Raw genomic sequence first — 19,561 nt, forward strand, 5'->3', positions numbered from 1 at the left:
AGTTATCTGCTTTGTTCACACACGTACGAGGCATCTCTGCTCAATTTGGATAAACAGAAATGTGTCCCTTTGCAAAATCAAACACTGAAAAATAAGAGAGCACGACACTGTATGACTTTTAGTGCTGATATAGGGCAATTTGTTCAACAGAGGGATGTAGCCTAGTTATGATTGCACCATCCATGACTTCTCAGAATAACATGATGCAATTCATATCATGTATGATGCAATACCAGCTTCAGATTGCTTCAATCATTGTCTTGCTCAAAAAGCAAGTACTGCCCAAAACCAGTCATTGATTTATGTCATAGATCCAGTCAAATATGTATTTTAGTCATTTCTGGTTAAAATTGAGATCCCTTCCCTTTATAACTCACTTATCCTCCGCCATTCCCAAGTCAAGGGTCATGTATACTGACCCAGTAGCATATCTTGAAAACGAGAGCCAATCAACAATTTAAAGCATAATTTTCATTCTCAGTGACCCAGAATTAGTAAAGTTGGACTACATTTATTTCGGTAGCATTTTGGCTGTCGACCAGTGTTATCAAAGGTAACATGAGCATATGTTTAATCACTTAATCAGAAAAGGCAAGAGCTATATAGTAACTAACCAGTGTGTCCAGTGTGTGCTGTATGGCTTGCTGTGTTGTTCACTCTTGGTCGTCTTGGGATGCACCACTCAGATCCACAATCGTCATTGAGTCACCAACATCACCGCACTCCCACAGCCCAGGATGTAGGGGCTGAGCGAAGGTTTGGTGAAACGAGTGTAGCAGCACCATAGAGTCGGCGCTGTAAAACGACAGCAACCCCGCGTCCCAGTCCAGATGAACCCCTACTCTCCGCGGAGGCTCCGGCACCGATAGTGAAGTCTCTTCCCCGCCATGCAGAGCCGAGAATCTGCCCTCAGCTTTCTGTAGGCTCCAGGAGACGTCACTCCCTCCCAGGCTACACTCAACACCACGCCCTTTCCGTGGTATCGTCTCGTACGCGACTCCAATCCGATACGAAGCACCCGCACTCCGCACGTCCACCTCCCAGTAGTGCTGACCCGACGAGAAGCTTTCGGAGCACAGGGCTTGGTCCCACCAATCAAAGCGATGTAGGTGAAAGGGGCGACCCTGGGCGACACCGCTCTGTGTCATCCTTCTGAGATCTGAGGAAATCTGGAGGAGGTCGTAGGCTGAGTTTGTGTCCAGAGTCGGTGAGCATCCATCTGTGGTGAGGACAGCAACGACACCCACACAGCAGTCACAGTAACACGTGCGCAGTAGCAGCACGAGCATTGCACGTAGCGTGTACACACATTGCGTGTTGTGTTATCATTTATGTTCTTGTAGTGATACTGCAATACGTAATACATTGATTTGTAACAAACGAACAATGATTATAACATGTATGACAAATGCATACAGTACTAGTAATCATTCGTATTTGTGTACACGTACTAGTGTAATGACTGAGGCAACAGATGAGTTACCTCACACAAGTGTACATGCAAACTGACAATCCGGAAGTCAACCAGGGCCTGCGATTGGTGCAGAGAGGTCTCCAGAGTGATTGGTCAGGAAGCGTGTTTCAAAGGGATTGAAGCGGAGATTTGAACGTTAAGGGAAGCGGGGTTGATGGTAGGGGTGATGGTTGACAAACGTTGAAGGAGAATGACCAGGATTGGATGAAGGGAGTGGGGTGAGCGAAGCTTTCAGAAAGGGGGCTCGGGCAGTCTAAATGGGGACAGCATCAAGGACGAAGCCCAGGCAAGTGTAGTGTTGAGTCTAAATAAAAGGGCTCTGAGTAACAATGTGTGTCGGCGTCTTTACAACTCGTGTCAGAAGTGGGCTCAGAAGAATATCGCGCCCAAGCCGATGAAGAAACCTACCGACGATGTCCGAAGACGAGAAGGTTTTCCTCCAGAACATCCCAGCTGAGGAGCACCTGGAGATCAACTTTGGAAATGTGAGAGAGGCTGCAGCAGTGCTGGTGGTGACAGTAGAGGGGCAGCTGCAGCAACCGGAGCATCTACTGAACCAAGCGCTGCTCATGACCCAGGGATGGGAGTGGTTAGAAGGACAGATCGACCGCCTAACATACGCGGTCCCCCAGCTGGTGATGCAGCTTGCCAGGAGGGAGGAGAGACTGGGAGCGGCAGTGATGGTGGCGGGAGAACCGGCGGCCAGAGTCGTCCGACCGACTGCTGCAGAGGTCGGGGAGCCAGAGACATCCGGAGCAGTAGTGATGGCCAGCGCCCCATCACCAGAGATAGCTCCGGTGGCGAGGGAGAGAGCAGACGACCGACCTCGCCGGCTGGGGCCAGTGAAAGAGTTTGTGGCAGCGGGTGGAGACTGGGGGGCCTTTATCAGATGGTTCGAGGCCGCTTATCAGGCATCGGACTGGTCCAAAGCTGAAGTGCTGAAGGCATTACCTACAGCCTTGGATGATGAAGCCCTTGCTATCTTCAAGGCTATATTGCTAGAGTGGAGAACTACGCTGCAAGCTGCCTGCCACGAGATGGCAGAGATCTTCGACCCACCATCAAACGCAAAGATAAAATGTCAGCAGCGCAAGCGAGAGGAAGCCGAGTTGCCCCTCTTCAACCGCAGTGCTCTGATAGCGCTCAGCCAGGCGGCCTACTCTCGGCTGGATGAACCGGTGCTGGACTCTTTGGCGATGGAAAATATGTTGTCACTGGTGCATGAAATGACTGTGGTGCTGCTCAAAGTGGAGGAGGAGGCACAGACCTCCTTGTGGGTGGCCCAGTGTCTGCAGACCCAGGAACAGATGAATCAATGGACCTGGGTGGCACCCGAGAGGAGGGGATCCTGGAAACGGCTGCCTGCGCCCCCTGCCCAGGTTGCAGGACGAGCGGTGTTGTCAGCGGGGGCCCACTCATTCTGGCGGCAGTGGAGAGCAGCATGGTCTACGAGAGGAGGTGGTGGCGGCAGTCTGCGGGTGGACGGGGTCCGCCACGTTTGATGTACATCAGTATCTGTGTGCGTCGGTGATGATGTGGTCGACAAATCCTCGGGGAAAGGTTGGGACCTGCTTCTCCACCAGTGGCCCGAGTCAAATAATCAGTATACGCTGGCTCGGCGAGTTATAGCGGCAGAGACGGGTACCTTGGTGGTAGTTGGCTTGATCGAAGGGATAGAGGCCCACATTTTGATTGATAAGGGGGCGTCGGCCATTATTAATTCCAACGTTATATGCAACATGTTACCGCCCAGTAGCCGCCGCTTGGCACCGGTAATCAGTACATATGTAGCGACCAAATCGAAATACAAGTACAATTTGGGAGCTCACCTTTACGGAACCCATATTGGTTTCAAATACCCAAGCAGTTCCATGCCTGCTGGGAACCGATTTCTTGAAAATTTTGCCTTTTAGGATACTCACTGATCAGGGTTGTATAGAAATGACATCGGGAGCTCGCACTTTTTTTTCTGCGACCGGTGGAAAAATGTACTGACACTGGGGTAACAGAGCAGGTGCTGGTCAGTAAGTCCGTGAGTGTACCTCCAGGCATGCAGATGTTGACACCGCTATGGTTCTGAAAACAAATAGTCACGATGTGGGCCAACTCACAAATTGTGATTGTTCTGTCAAATGTGACGACCCACAGGTAATCATTAGCAGAGGCGCAAACAGTTGTGACAGCGGACCAAAAAACATTCTTACATGGGCTGAATGTCGGGGAGCATCCGATCGCTGTTCAGGTGGGGACTGAGCTAGCTCATGTGATACCTATATCTCTCGAAATGGGGGACCTGACGGAAACAGTGGTAGCCGATGTAGCTAACCAGATTCCATTATCCGAGGAAAATTGGTTTGAAAAGATACGTGATGAAAATTTGGAATTGTCAGAAACACAAAAGAACCAAGAGAATTGCTCCTGCAATTCTCCGATGTATTCAGCAGGGGGCAATATGACATATGCCACACGTTCTTGGCGGCACATCACATTGACAAGGTAAATTCACCCCCTATTCGGCTAAATTCATATTGCATGAGCCCTGTGGAGAAACTACATTTGCAATAGGCTGTGGATGACATGCTAGCAGGGGAGATCATTTCTCCATCCACTATCCTTTGGGGGGGCTCTTGTTGTGCTGGTCAAAAAGCCAAACTGCAGTCTGAGTCTTTGCGATGATTTTCGCCGTCTAAATAAGGTCACATTGGCTGATGCATATCCGCTCCTGTGCATTGCTGACTCATTCGACTCGTTGTCGGGGGCAAAAAAAAAAATCCCACACTGGATTTTCTCTTGGAATTTTGGCAACTGCCCTTGGACGAAGCCTCGAAGCCTAAAACATTAAGGGCTATATCAATTTAATCGTCTCCCGATCGGTATTAAAACTGCTCCTGCCACATTCCAAAGGGTGATGGAACAGGTTTTATCGGGATTGGAATGGAAGTCATGCCTTACATACCTGGATTAATCATCGTTTTTGATCACTCATTTAACGAACAGTTGCAGCAATTCTAAGCGGTGTTGTCCAGGGTATGCTCAGCAACTTAAAATTAAACCGATATGTAGATGACACTTTCGTCATTTGGCCACATGGCTTTCCAGCATTGAACCAGTTTTTTGACCAAATAACTTCATACACCCATCCATCAATTTCACCATGGAGGTGGAGAAGGATGGTAAGCTACCATTCCTGGATGTTTTGTTTGAGAGGAGGCATGATGGCTCTTTGGGACACTCTATCTACAGGAAAGCCACCCACACAGATTCCTATCTGAAACCTGATTCCCACCACCATCCGGCACAGAAGAATTCCCTCATCAAAACACTACACCATAGGGCCCACTGCATTTCTGACCAACACTGCCTGGCCAGTGAATTAGAACATGTACACCGGGCCCTTAAGATGAATGGATATTCGGACCGTATTATCCGCAAAGCTGTTTCTCCAACCATGGAGAAACAACCCCCTGAGACTCCGATCAAAACCATCACGTTACCATACATAGCAGGCGTTACCAAAAAATATTTCCAAATTCTTAAACAAACACAAGATCCAGGTCCGATTCAGTACAGTACACAAAATCCGTGATCTAATCCCATCCGTAAAGGATGCCATTCCTGACATGCAATACCCTGGAGTCTACAAACTGAGTTGCATGTGTGGTGATTGTTACATTGGGGAAACGAAACGACATGTATCAGACCTTATTCGCGAGCCCAAGGCAGATTTGAAACATGGCAGGACTAACTCTTCCGCCGTGGCTGATCACTGCTACAACGCTGTGGGCTCTCATGATATTGTCTTCTCCGAGACCAAAGTGCTCTGCAAGCCGTCTGGCTACCATCAAAGATTTGTTCATGAAGCCATCCAGATATACAAACATAGACATAACTTCAACCTAGAAGATGGATACAAATTGAGCAATCATTGGAAGGATGTTATTAACCAAGTTAAACCTTAGCTGTTTATAGTTTACTTTCATATCAGCATCTCCAGTTTCTTACTCCCAGCCCTGCTCACTCCCATCACGAGCCTGCAGCTTTCCACTCTGACCCACTTTCCCCCCCACCCTCTCTCATCTTTTGGATCATGTTTGCCACTCTCCTCTGACCCACGCCCCGCCCCCACACTTCCCTTGGCTCCTACCCCCTTCTTCAGCTATATAATACCTTGTCACAATCAGCTCTCTTTGCCTACTTCAGCAATTGTTTCTTGCTGTGGTTGTCCCCGCCTGATGACGTACGCTTGTGTTGCACCCGAAACGTCGTGATTTAATTTATTTATTTTGTATCTTTGATTTTATTTGTATTTTATTTTTTATTTTCTTTATCTACGTGACTTTACCGAAAGAACCAAGAGTATTGATGAAAACATTAGTTCGGTATTTGGGTCACGTGGTGAGCGAGTCGAGTGTTGCCACAGGTCCCGAGAAAACTGCGTGCGTGCGACATTGGCCAACCTCCAAATCCATGGGTGATGTGTGCAGTATTATCAGCTTCACATCGTATTATCGCTGGGTTGTCCCAAATCTTGCCACAATTGCGAATCCTTTGAACGCATTGACAGCCAAGTACCATAAGTTTCACTGGGGGGTAGAGGAAGAAATTGCCTTTGTCACGCTGCGCGATCAGCTAACAGAGGCTCCGTCCCTGCCATATCCGGACTTCTCCCGGCCCTTCATCCTAGACACGGATGCCAGTGGTCTGGGGATAGGGGCTGTCATCTCTCAGGTGAAGGGCGGGGTTGAAGTGGTCATTGCCTACGGTAGTCACATTCTATCACCGGCGGAGCACTGTTACTGTGTAACTCGCCGAGAATTGTTGCCAATTGTGTACTTCGTACAGATATACAGACCTTACCTATACAGCAGACAATTTACAGTTTGCACTGATCATGCCACACTGCAGTACACCTTGCGCATAGACCAGCCGTCAGGTCAGCAGGTGTGCTGGCTGGAGAAATTACAGGAGTACTTGTACACAATTGTATATCGGAAGGGCCTACATCGGGTGCTGGCCGATGCAAGCCTACCGTCCTGGAGACGCCGGCGATGATAACAGCGGTTCTGCCCGCGGAACCAATGGCAAGGGAACCGTGGGGACAGCTGCAAGTCGACAATACCAGCCTGCTACCCTTGTGCCGCCGGGTAAAAGCAGACCTATCCGTGTCGAGCTCCCCTGTGGGGTCTCAGTTTGTGCTGCACGAGGGGTTGTTGATGTGGTGGGACTGGACCACTCGCTGGTAATGTCTGATGGTGCCCACACCTGAGCGAGGCAGGTTAATGCGGGAGGTTCACGTGAACAAACTATTGCATCTAGCATACTGAAATATTTTTTTGACCCTGCAAAATTATTATTACTGACGGCGTATATCCGCTGATGTCATTAACTTGGTCGCGGGTTGCACATGGTGTGCGCGTCAGAAACCACCTGCAAACATACCACAGGCCCTCTTGCAGCACATTGTTGTCTCTAGAGTCAACAAATTGGTCACTCTCGATACTCTCGGACCTTTTCCATGCTCACCAAGGAGAAATACATTTCTCCTGGTGGGGGTTGACTATTTCACAAGGTGGCCAATGGCCTGGCCGCTGCCTGATCAGATGGCAATTACTTCACTGGTATGTGATGTTCTTGGTTCTTTCGGTAAAGTCAAGTAGAAGGGAAGTAATAAAATAATAAAAATAAAACATAATAAAATAATTCTCACGACGTTTCGGCCACAACGCAAGCAGCCGTCCTCAGGTGAAACCAGGTCTGTCGAGGCGTCAGCGTCTGAATGAAAGAGCACGGACACAAGTAGTACTAATCACATACCTGCATTTCCCATGGGTATGCTGGATTCCTCTTGATATGCAAATTCTTTTGTCAAGGCGCCCCCTTTCCCCCCCCCCCCTTCCAACCCAGCTTATATATATGTTCCAAGCACGTGTGCTGTTTCATTCAGACGCTGTCGCCTCGACAGACCTGGTTTCACTTGAGGAAGGCTGCTTGCGTTGTGGCCGAAACGTCGTGAGACTTATTTTATTATGTTTTATTTTTATTATTTTATTACTTCCCTTCTACGTGACTTTACCGAAAGAACCAAGAAGATGAATCCCTGCAGTCACGAAAGCTTTAAATTGAAATTTAACCGCCTCTACGGGGAGGGATTCCACACAACTTTGAGATCCTTCAACAAGCTCCGTGATAAGAAAACATAGCTAATCGAGTCTCTCACCTTTCTGAAGAGATGCCGCGACTCTAAGGTAATACCAAACGCATTTACACTAACATCTGCTGCTGTAACTTCTTCTAATGCTAAACGAATTCTTTCTAGAACTAGCTTAGCTCTTATCTCAGAGAAAATCAGACTTACGCGCACCGATCTAGATCAGTTAGACAAGACACTCTACAAATCACACTTATCTTTGAGTGCAACAATGTCCACATCGGATTGGGAACATGTAGACAAAATGACTGCCTCTTCAGCTGCCGCTATGTCGACCAAATGTAAGGACAACTTGATTTCAAAATTCAACCGCCTCTCAAACAAGAGACCAGACCCACACATTGAAAAGCTAGACGTTAACAAAGTCGTAATTAATCGCAGTAACAGTTCTATTTCTGAAGGTCTGAAATTCGTTTTAGCTAAAGGACTAAACTTTGCAGTCACACCTAGACACATACCAGTTAATGATATAATTGCCCGAGTAGATGTAGCTCTCAAGGGCCTGAGTCACATCGCTGTAGACGTAGCAAGATCTGAAATCTCTGCAACCCTCAAAAACGCTAAGATGCCTGCGAGCAACATCAGCAAAGATGAGCGTTTTGAATTAGCTCAATTGAAAAAGAGAGATGAATTGTTATCCTCTCAGCCGACAAAGGCAACAAAATCCAAGAACTACTCAACGATGGCAGCTATACAAAAATAAAAAGAGACCCCACCAACAGCCTCGTCACTAAAACCAAAAACATCATTTCTGCTTCAACCGCATTAATTGATCACACCAAACAGTTCTCGTTGAAACCTTCTGCAGCCAGGCCACCAAGATTATACGGCTTACCAAAGATACATGAAGAAGATACACCTCTTCATCCTGTAATAACAGCCATAGAGGGTTCACGTGGGGATTGGCTTGCCGGTCCTGCTTTGTAGCCAATAAGGGTTGAGATAGGGAGCATGGCCTCGGCGTGATCACGGCATGTCAGCAGGGGTGATTGGCCTGGCCATTCGGGGCCCCAGCTAATGGGGAGCCGGATCAGAGGCGTGGTCCCGGGATTGACAGGGAACCATCGAGAACGGTCAAGGCTATCCATGGAGGATTGGCTAGGGGGTACCACGTGACGAAGGGATTAAGAGAGAGAGAGAGAGAACGATCGAGAGCAGACTGGGAAACGAGCAGAGCAGGAGTCACGCGCGTACGGGGCTCCGGGTGCCACGTGCGCGGTGGGAACTTGGCGAGAAGTCTGCCCTCTCTCCGTTGTCAGCCAGCAATGGAGAGTGTGTGTGTAAAGTGTAACTGTGGAAGTTGACAATAAAAAGGACTGATTCCGGAAGCCGTCTCAAGAAGGTTTATTACAATCCCATTGTCTCTACTATCAACTCCCCCACATACAAACTGACTCGTTTTTTGTCTGAAATCCTACGGCCTTTCACTGGAAAAACCACCTCTGCGGTACTAAACTCTACCGACCTGGTATGGACAATCAAGGGGATTTCCCTGTCCTCAGACGACCTGCTTGTCAGTTTTGATGTGGTTTCCTTATTCACCAAAGTTCCTGTACCTGACACCATCGCAATCATTGAAGACTTGATTCATCAATGACTGAATACTGGGGTACCCCCCCCTGGTAAGACACTGCTTAACAAATACATACTTCATCTGGAATGGAACTTTCTACAAGCAAATTTAGGGCACCCCAATGGGCTCCCCCCTATCTCCGGTTGTAGCCAACATTTTCATGGAGAAATTTGAGACTGACGCCATCCAGACTGCCACTCTACGCCCGACTCTATGGAAGAGGTACGTAGATGACACTTTTGTCATCTGGCCACATGGCCGTCCTGCTCTAGACCAATTTCTCGACCACATCAATTCCATACAACCAGCCATCAGATTCACCATGGAAGTCGAAAAAGATGGCAAGCTACCCTTTCTGGATGTCCTAATTAAAAGGAGACCTGATGGATCAATGAGCTACTCTGTCTAAAGGAAAGCCACCCATACGGATTCTTACTTAAAACCGGATTCCCACCACCATCCATCCCAGAAGAATTCCCTCATCAAAACTCTATACCATAGAGCCCAATGCATATCCGACCAGGAACACATTGCCAGTGAACTCAAACACGTACGCCAAGCTCTGAAGTCTAATGGTTACTCCGACTACACAATCCGCAAAGCCATCACTCCAACCATCAAGAAGGATCCCGTTGAGAAGCCTTTCAAGACCATCACCTTACCCTACATTGCTGGGGTCACAAAAATATCTCCAAAATCCTGATAAAACACAAGATCCAGGTCCGATTCAACACAGTACATAAAATCCGTGATCTGGTCCCGTCTGTTAAAGATGTGGTTCCAGACATACAGTACCCTGGCGTCTACAAACTCAGTTGCCTCTGTGGTAGCAGTTACATTGGAGAAACCAAACGACATGTCTCGGACCGCATCCGTGAACATAAAGCAGACTTGAAACACGGTAGGACAAACACCTCAGCCGTGGCAGATCACTGTTACAATTCAGTGGGCTCACATGATATTGACTTCTCCAAGACAGAGGTTCTCTGCAAGCCATCTGGCTACCATGAGAGATTCGTTCATGAGGCTTTTCACATATACAAACACAGAGACAATTTCAACCGAGAAGATGGATTCTGGCTTAGCAATAATTGGAACGACGTAATAAACCATTTCGGATCTTAACTGATTGTGTTCAAGTTTACGGTGACTTTCAGACCGTGTTCCACTCACTGGCATTGTATTCTCCGCAGGGAATGGATTCTTTGCTCCGCTGCATTGACATATTTTGTTGCTTCCTCTCAGTATCTTTCACACGACGGTCAACGGTACAGTGTATAATAACAAAGAGATAAAAAAATTTTATATGCTTAATACAATGTACAAAGTATTATATAGTATCGTAATTGTATAGTGAATATACAGCAGTGTGATATACATTAGGGTGGGTAGAATAATACATAGTGTAATATTACAATGGATAAGGTTTATAGCAATACAGTATATAATTTAATGTTTGGGTTTGTTTATGGCAATATATAGTACGGTGTAGACTCGTGTGATGTAAGAGAATAAAGTTTAGATGGAAGCATATTATATTTTTCATGACGTAGAATTATAATGTATTACTTACTGTTAGTAACTCAGCTTATTGTAGAGTATATTTAGTATAATGATGATACTATGTAGTTTATACTTTAGTTGTTTACGTGGTGGTTTTAGTTACTGCAGCTACATACTATTAACACTTCTTCCCTTTATTAATGCTACCCCTATCCCCTCCCTTGGATGCTGCTAATCCTGCATAATGCACGGACACAAGTAGTACTAATCACATACCTGCATTTCCCATGGGTATGCTGGATTCCTCTTGATATGCAAATTCTTTTGTCAAGGCGCCCCCTTTCCCCCCCCTTCCAACCCAGCTTATATATATGCTCCAAGCACGTGTGCTGTTTCATTCAGACGCTGTCGCCTCGACAGACCTGGTTTCACTTGAGGACGGCAGCTTGCGTTGTGGCCGAAACGTCGTGAGAATTATTTTATTATCTTCTTAGGTTTTTTCGGTAAAGTCACGTAGAAAGTAAAATAAAATAAAAACAAAAATCACGACGTTTCGGAGGCAACACAAGTCTCCATCATCAGGTGGGACCGTCACAGCCAGATTAGCTGTATCAAGTGAGGCAATGATTCAAGATGTAATCCCTTAAAAGCGAGTTGAGGGGGGAGGGAGAGGGAGGGGGGAGCTCATCAGACTATGGTAGCCAATGAAAGGAACGTATCGGGAGGGAGGGGGGGGGGCGAGGCCAAAAGGGTGGGTGATGGACGTGGAAGCGCTTGTGCGCAAGCGGCCAATTACTGCACACGCCAACACAATGGAGCGATTGTGCGCAAGCGGCCAGCCACTGCACCCGCCAACACAATGGGCAGAGAGGAGGAGGGGAGGTCTAATACACATGATAGACAAAAGAACGAAAATGATGATGGGTACAAACTTAGGGGGAGCTCATCAGACTATGGTAGCCAATGAATGGAACGTATCGGGAGGGAGGGGGGGCGGGGGGGGGCGGGGGGGGGGCGAGGCCAAAAGGGTGGGCGACGGACGTGGAAGCGCTTGTGCGCAAGCGGCCAATTACTGCACATGCCAACACAATGGAGAGAGAGGGGGAGGGGGGGGGTCTGATACACATGATAGACAAAAGAACGAAAATGCCCATGTTTATACCAATGCTGGCTGAACAATGAAGAGAGTACTGTTAAAATAACTGGGGATGTTAACACTCGGTAAAGTACAGTAAAATAGTGCCTGTCAGATAAGATGGTTCAAAAAATTTGTGATTAAGTCTTTTTTGCGTGGTTGATAACATCTTTCCAATGGTTACTAAGTTTGTACCCATCATCACGGTTGAAATTATGTCTGTGTTTGTATATTTGTATGGCTTCGTGTACAAACCTTTGATGGTAGCCGGGAGGTTTGCCGTGGCCGATCATTGCTACAACTCGGTGGGCTCTCATGAAATTGTCTTTTCCGAAACCAAGGTTCTATGCAAACCTCCCGGCTACCATCAAAGGTTTGTACACGAAGCCATACAAATATACAAACACAGACATAATTTCAACCGTGATGATGGGTACAAACTTAGTAACCATTGGAAAGATGTTATCAACCACGCAAAAAAGACTTAATCACAAATTTTTTGAACCATCTTATCTGACAGGCACTATTTTACTGTACTTTACCGAGTGTTAACATCCCCAGTTATTTTAACAGTACTCTCTTCATTGTTCAGCCAGCATTGGTATAAACATGGGCATTTTCGTTCTTTTGTCTATCATGTGTATCAGACCCCCCCCTCCCCCTCTCTCTCCATTGTGTTGGCGTGTGCAGTAATTGGCCGCTTGCGCACAAGCGCTTCCACGTCCGTCGCCCACCCTTTTGGCCTCGCCCCCCCCCCGCCCCCCCCCCCGCCCCCCCCCTCCCTCCCGATACGTTCCATTCATTGGCTACCATAGTCTGATGAGCTCCCCCTAAGTTTGTACCCATCATCATTTTCGTTCTTTTGTCTATCATGTGTATTAGACCTCCCCTCCTCCTCTCTGCCCATTGTGTTGGCGGGTGCAGTGGCTGGCCGCTTGCGCACAATCGCTCCATTGTGTTGGCGTGTGCAGTAATTGGCCGCTTGCGCACAAGCGCTTCCACGTCCATCGCCCACCCTTTTGGCCTCGCCCCCCCCCCCTCCCTCCCGATACGTTCCTTTCATTGGCTACCATAGTCTGATGAGCTCCCCCCTCCCTCTCCCTCCCCCCTCAACTCGCTTTTAAGGGATTACATCTTGAATCATTGCCTCACTTGATACAGCTAATCTGGCTGTGACGGTCCCACCTGATGACGGAGACTTGTGTTGCCTCCGAAACGTCGTGATTTTTGTTTTTATTTTATTTTACTTTCTACGTGACTTTACCGAAAAAACCTAAGAAGATGATTCCTTGCTTTCACGAAAGCTTCAAATCTAGAATTATTTTATTATGTTTTATTTTTATTATTTTATTACTTCCCTTCTACGTGACTTTACCGAAAGAACCAAGAAGATGAATCCCTGCAGTCACGAAAGCTTTAAATTGAAATTTAACCGCCTCTACGGGGAGGGATTCCACACAACTTTGAGATCCTTCAACAAGCTCCGTGATAAGAAGGCATAGCTAATCGAGTCTCTCACCTTTCTGAAGAGATGCCGCGACTCTAAGGTAATATCAAACGCATTTACACTAACATCTGCTGCTGTAACTTCTTCTAATGCTAAACGAATTCTTTCTAGAACTAGCTTAGCTCTTATCTCAGAGAAAATCAGACTTACGCGCACCGATCTAGATCAGTTAGACAAGACACTCTACAAATCACACTTATCTTTGAGTGCAACAATGTCCACATCGGATTGGGAACATGTAGACAAAATGACTGCCTCTTCAGCTGCCGCTATGTCGACCAAATGTAAGGACAACTTGATTTCAAAATTCAACCGCCTCTCAAACAAGAGACCAGACCCACACATTGAAAAACTAGACGTTAACAAAGTCGTAATTAATCGCAGTAACAGTTCTATTTCTGAAGGTCTGAAATTCGTTTTAGCTAAAGGACTAAACTTTGCAGTCACACCTAGACACATACCAGTTAATGATATAATTGCCCGAGTAGATGTAACTCTCAAGGGCCTGAGTCACATCGCTGTAGACGTAGCAAGATCTGAAATCTCTGCAACCCTCAAAAACGCTAAGATGCCTGCGAGCAACATCAGCAAAGATGAGCGTTTTGAATTAGCTCAATTGAAAAAGAGGGATGAATTGTTATCCTCTCAGCCGACAAAGGCAACAAAATCCAAGAACTACTCAACGATGGCAGCTATACAAAAATAAAAAGAGACCCCACCAACAGCCTCGTCACTAAAACCAAAAACATCATTTCTGCTTCAACCGCATTAATTGATCACACCAAACAGTTCTCGTTGAAACCTTCTGCAGCCAGGCCACCAAGATTATACGGCTTACCAAAGATACATAAAGAAGATACACCTCTTCATCCTGTAATAACAGCCATAGAGGGTTCACGTGGGGATTGGCTTGCCGGTCCTGCTTTGTAGCCAATAAGGGTTGAGATAGGGAGCATGGCCTCGGCGTGATCACGGCATGTCAGCAGGGGTGATTGGCCTGGCCATTCGGGGCCCCAGCTAATGGGGAGCCGGATCAGAGGCGTGGTCCCGGGATTGACAGGAAACCATCGAGAACGGTCAAGGCTATCCATGGAGGATTGGCTGGAGGGTACCACGTGACGAACGGATTAAGAGAGAGAGAGAGAGAGAGAACGATCGAGAGCAGACTGGGAAACGAGCAGAGCGGGAGTCACGCGCGTACGGGGCTCCGGGTGCCACGTTCGCGGTGGGAACTTGGCGAGAAGTCTGCCCTCTCTCCGTTGTCAGCCAGCAACGGAGAGTGTGTGTGTAAAGTGTAACTGTGGAAGTTGACAATAAAAAGGACTGATTCCGGAAGCCGTCTCAAGAAGGTTTATTACAATCCCATTGTCTCTACTATCAACTCCCCCACATACAAACTGGCTCGTTTTTTGTCTGAAATCCTACGGCCTTTCACTGGAAAAACCACCTCTGCGGTACTAAACTCTACCGACCTGGTATGGACAATCAAGGGGATTTCCCTGTCCTCAGACGACCTGCTTGTCAGTTTTGATGTGGTTTCCTTATTCACCAAAGTTCCTGTACCTGACACCATCGCAATCATTGAAGACTTGATTCATCAAGGACTGAATACTGGGGTACCCCCCCTGGTAAGACACTGCTTAACCAATACATACTTCATTTGGAATGGAACTTTCTACAAGCAAATTTAGGGCACCCCAATGGGCTCCCCCCTATCTCCGGTTGTAGCCAACATTTTCATGGAGAAATTTGAGACTGACGCCATCCAGACTGCCACTCTACGCCCGACCCTATGGAAGAGGTACGTAGATGACACTTTTGTCATCTGGCCACATGGCCGTCCTGCTCTAGACCAATTTCTCGACCACATCAATTCCATACAACCAGCCATCAGATTCACCATGGAAGTCGAAAAAGATGGCAAGCTACCCTTTCTGGATGTCCTAATTAAAAGGAGACCTGATGGATCAATGAGCTACTCTGTCTAAAGGAAAGCCACCCATACGGATTCTTACTTAAAACCGGATTCCCACCACCATCCATCCCAGAAGAATTCCCTCATCAAAACTCTATACCATAGAGCCCAATGCATATCCGACCAGGAACACATTGCCAGTGAACTCAAACACGTACGCCAAGCTCTTAAGTCTAATGGTTACTCCGACTACACAATCCGCAAAGCCATCACTCCAACCATCAAGAAGGATCCCGTTGAGAAGCCTTTCAAGACCATCACCTTACCCTACATTGCTGGGGTCACAAAAATATCTCCAAAATCCTGATAAAACACAAGATCCAGGTCCGATTCAACACAGTACATAAAATCCGTGATCTGGTCCCGTCTGTTAAAGATGTGGTTCCAGACATACAGTACCCTGGCGTCTACAAACTCAGTTGCCTCTGTAGTAGCAGTTACATTGGAGAAACCAAACGACATGTCTCGGACCGCATCCGTGAACATAAAGCAGACTTGAAACACGGTAAGACAAACACCTCAGCCGTGGCAGATCACTGTTACAACTCAGTGGGCTCACATGATATTGACTTCTCCAAGACAGAGGTTCTCTGCAAGCCATCTGGCTACCATGAGAGATTCGTTCATGAGGCTTTTCACATATACAAACACAGAGACAATTTCAACCGAGAAGATGGATTCTGGCTTAGCAATAATTGGAACGACGTAATAAACCATTTCGGATCTTAACTGATTGTGTTCAAGTTTACGGTGACTTTCAGACCGTGTTCCACTCACTGGCATTGTATTCTCCGCAGGGAATGGATTCTTTGCTCCGCTGCATTGACATATTTTGTTGCTTCCTCTCCGTATCTTTCACACGACGGTCAACGGTACAGTGTATAATAACAAATAGATAAAAAAATGTATATGCTTAATACAATGTACAAAGTATTATATAGTATCGTAATTGTATAGTGAATATACAGCAGTGTGATATACATTAGGGTGGGTAGAATAATACATAGTGTAATATTACAATGGATAAGGTTAATAGCAATACAGTATATAATTTAATGTTTGGGTTTGTTTATGGCAATATATAGTACGGTGTAGACTCGTGTGATGTAAGAGAATAAAGTTTAGATGGAAGCATATTATATTTTTCATGACGTAGAATTATAACGTATTACTTACTGTTAGTAACTCAGCTTATTGTAGAGTATATTTAGTATTATGATGATACTATGTAGTTTATACTTTAGTTGTTTACGTGGTGGTTTTAGTTACTGCAGCTACATACTATTAACACTTCTTCCCTTTATTAATGCTACCCCTATCCCCTCCCTTGGATGCTGCTAATCCTGCATAATGCACGGACACAAGTAGTACTAATCACATACCTGCATTTCCCATGGGTATGCTGGATTCCTCTTGATATGCAAATTATTTTGTCAAGGCGCCCCCTTTCCCCACCCCCCTTCCAACCCAGCTTATAGATATGCTCCAAGCACGTGTGCTGTTTCATTCAGACGCTGTCGCCTCGACAGACCTGGTTTCACCTGAGGACGGCGGCTTGCGTTGTGGCCGAAACGTCGTGAGAATTATTTTATTATGTTTTATTTTTATTATTTTATTTCTTCCTTTCTACGTGACTTTACCGAAAGAACCAAGAAGATGAATTCCTGCAGTCACGAAAGCTTCAAATCGAAATTTAATGGTATGTGATGGGAAAATGCCCTCCAAAGTAGATCCTCACCGACCAGGGCTGACATTTTAAATCAAAACTCATTCGGGAGATGTGCGAGGCGCTGGGCACAAAGATGGGGCAAATTTCCCAATACCACCCTCAAATGGATGGTATGATGAAAAGGCTAAATAGAACCTTAGCAATGCTCTGTCAATTCGTAGATACAATGCAAACCGACTGGGATCTCCATATTCCTTGGGTCTTGGCAGTATATAGGCAGGCCTCAATTGCCTCCACGGCATTTTCTCCCTTCTACCTCATATATTGCAGGGTACCTGAACCTCCCAAAGAAACACAGCTGGGTATGGCTCCTGCAGGCATGTCCAATTGGCCAGAGCCCTCACACTTCATGCACGAAGTATGGACAGCGGCAATGGTGAAAACCTTGAAAGTTCATGCCGCAAACGAGCAAAATACAATGTGACGGGTTCATACACTTCCCTAGGCAGTTGACGACAAAGCGTGGTGCATTGCCCGCAGGTCCGATTAGTACACGTGTGTAGTGACAGAGAAAGGTCACTACTGTGTCGGCCCGTACGAAGGCTGGGGGCCCCAAGGGGGTGCCTGGGGGGTCGCGTGGTGGAGGGATCCGGACCCTCCCAGAGGTGGGGGAAGTGAGGCGTGTCCTGGGAAGGGAGGCGTGGCCTGAAGAGAGCCAGCCACGCCGGGGCGGAGCCAGCCACGCCAAACCAAATATAAGCGTGGTGTGAACGCAGAGCGAGGCTGCTGTTGTACTGTACTCCAAGGTGAAGACATCTTCGGTCGTCAAGTCCCGAGTCGTCGTCCTGGGCCAGGCAGGCCGTTGCCTGCCTGGTCCAGTCTGTGTCGTGTTCCAGAGTGTTATTGAGTTGAGGAAGGTGGTCACCACCTCATGTAGAGTGTTATATTATTTACCGTTTAATAAATAGTGTTGCCTCCAAGTTGCGTGTGTGTGCACCTAATTTGAACCTACTACATTTGGCGTCAGAAGTTGTGGAAATATAAATATTGCTAGGTGTTATCCTAGGGAAGTAAAATGGGCACACGAAAAACAAAGACAAAACTCATCTGGACGCCTTCGTACGACGGGGATGGTGTGACGACCATCCTTCGGACAGCCCCGGGGATGGCAGCCCCGGTGACAGAGGGAGAGAGATGGCGCTGCACGCGGAGCGGCGGGACTGTCATCGCACCGCTGCTTCGCCGCCATCGGGAACGGAGCGATGGAGCCGCGGGGAGAGGACACCGTCGTCTCTGCGGGGGCTGGCGGGGGGAGGCCCAGGCATGCGGGCCCCGCGGTGGGGCCGCCAACTCGGTGGCTGATCGTGGCGCGGTTCCCGCCAAAACGCCGCTCCCGCCAACTCGAGGGCTGGTCGGGGCGCGGTTCCCGCCAAAACGCCGCTCCCGCCAACTCGAGGGCTGGTCGGGGCGCGGTTCCCGCCAACTCGAGGGCTGGTCGGGGCGCGGTTCCCGCCAACTCGAGGGCTGGTCGGGGCGCGGTTCCCGCCAACTCGAGGGCTGGTCGGGGCGCGGTTCCCGCCAACTCGAGGGCTGGTCGGGGCGCGGTTCCCGCCAAAACGCCGCTCCTGCTGCCGAAATGCCGCTCCCGCCGACATCAACGCCTGCAGAGGGGGAGTTCCAGCCTTCTGCTCGAGCGCGAGAGGTGGATGGGTTCGCAAGAGCAGGCTGTGTTCACCATGAAAGATTCTTCGGGCCGTTCCAGTGCTCCACCTTGCCGCCCTCCGCTATTCACAGTTTGCCAGGCGAGTCGTGACATGACAAGCACCCGGCCCCAAGAAAAATAATAATAATCTTCACCCATCTTACGTGCGCCGGGTTGCGATCGCGTGTGTTTTTTTTAACTCGCTGGTTTGCGGAGCGTGTTCGTCCGGTTGTGTGCGTGATAAAGTGACGCGGCGACCATGCGGGTTTCTGCTTGTAACAAGTGTTGCTGTTAATTACGGCGTCGAGATCGGTATCTTCGGGGTGTAGTTAATGATTAATTCGTGTTGGTGTCCCGAGCTCCGTTGATATCCTGTATGTTGCCGTGTTAATGACTCGTGTTGTTACATCGTTTTGTTGCGAAATCGCCGTTGTTATTGTGTATACTGTATGGAGTTTCGCTCGTGATTGCCACGTGTAACTGTAAGAAACTTTGATCGTCATTGTTGCCAAGGTACAGACCGTATGGAGCTTTGCTTGGAATTGTTAACAGTGTATGGAATGTTGGGTACTTGCTTGTGATTATTTACTATATACGGATTGTCTGGAGTATTGATTGTGTGTGTTGCCATGTGGGGACTGGATGGAGCATTGCGCCAAATGATTCACTGTACGAATTTCATATACTGCATATACTGTATTAATCAATTTGGCGATTCTTGGGGTTTGTGTATAGTTTGTTTGCTCTCAAAATTCGAATGCCCTGAGTCCCATGGTTAATGTTGAAGGAGATTTTGAAATGACAGGTTCGATTCG

At 47.5% G+C, this 19,561-nt stretch overlaps 1 protein-coding gene across 1 annotated transcript in view; it reads right to left on the reverse strand.

The window, feature by feature from the left end:
* Nucleotides 1–653: 653 nt before the first annotated feature.
* LOC144733185 (E3 ubiquitin-protein ligase TRIM11-like) overlaps nt 654–19,561 on the reverse strand; it is a 39,486-nt gene continuing 20,578 nt past the window's right edge. Inside the window, exon 6 of the mRNA XM_078614977.1 lies at nt 654–1,219. Coding sequence (XP_078471103.1) covers nt 654–1,219 — 566 coding nt within the window. The remainder of the gene's footprint in view (nt 1,220–19,561) is intronic.

This window comes from Lampetra planeri, chromosome 45 (assembly GCF_965212315.1).
Source record: "Lampetra planeri chromosome 45, kcLamPlan1.2.h2, whole genome shotgun sequence".
Classification (NCBI taxonomy): domain Eukaryota; kingdom Metazoa; phylum Chordata; class Hyperoartia; order Petromyzontiformes; family Petromyzontidae; genus Lampetra; species Lampetra planeri.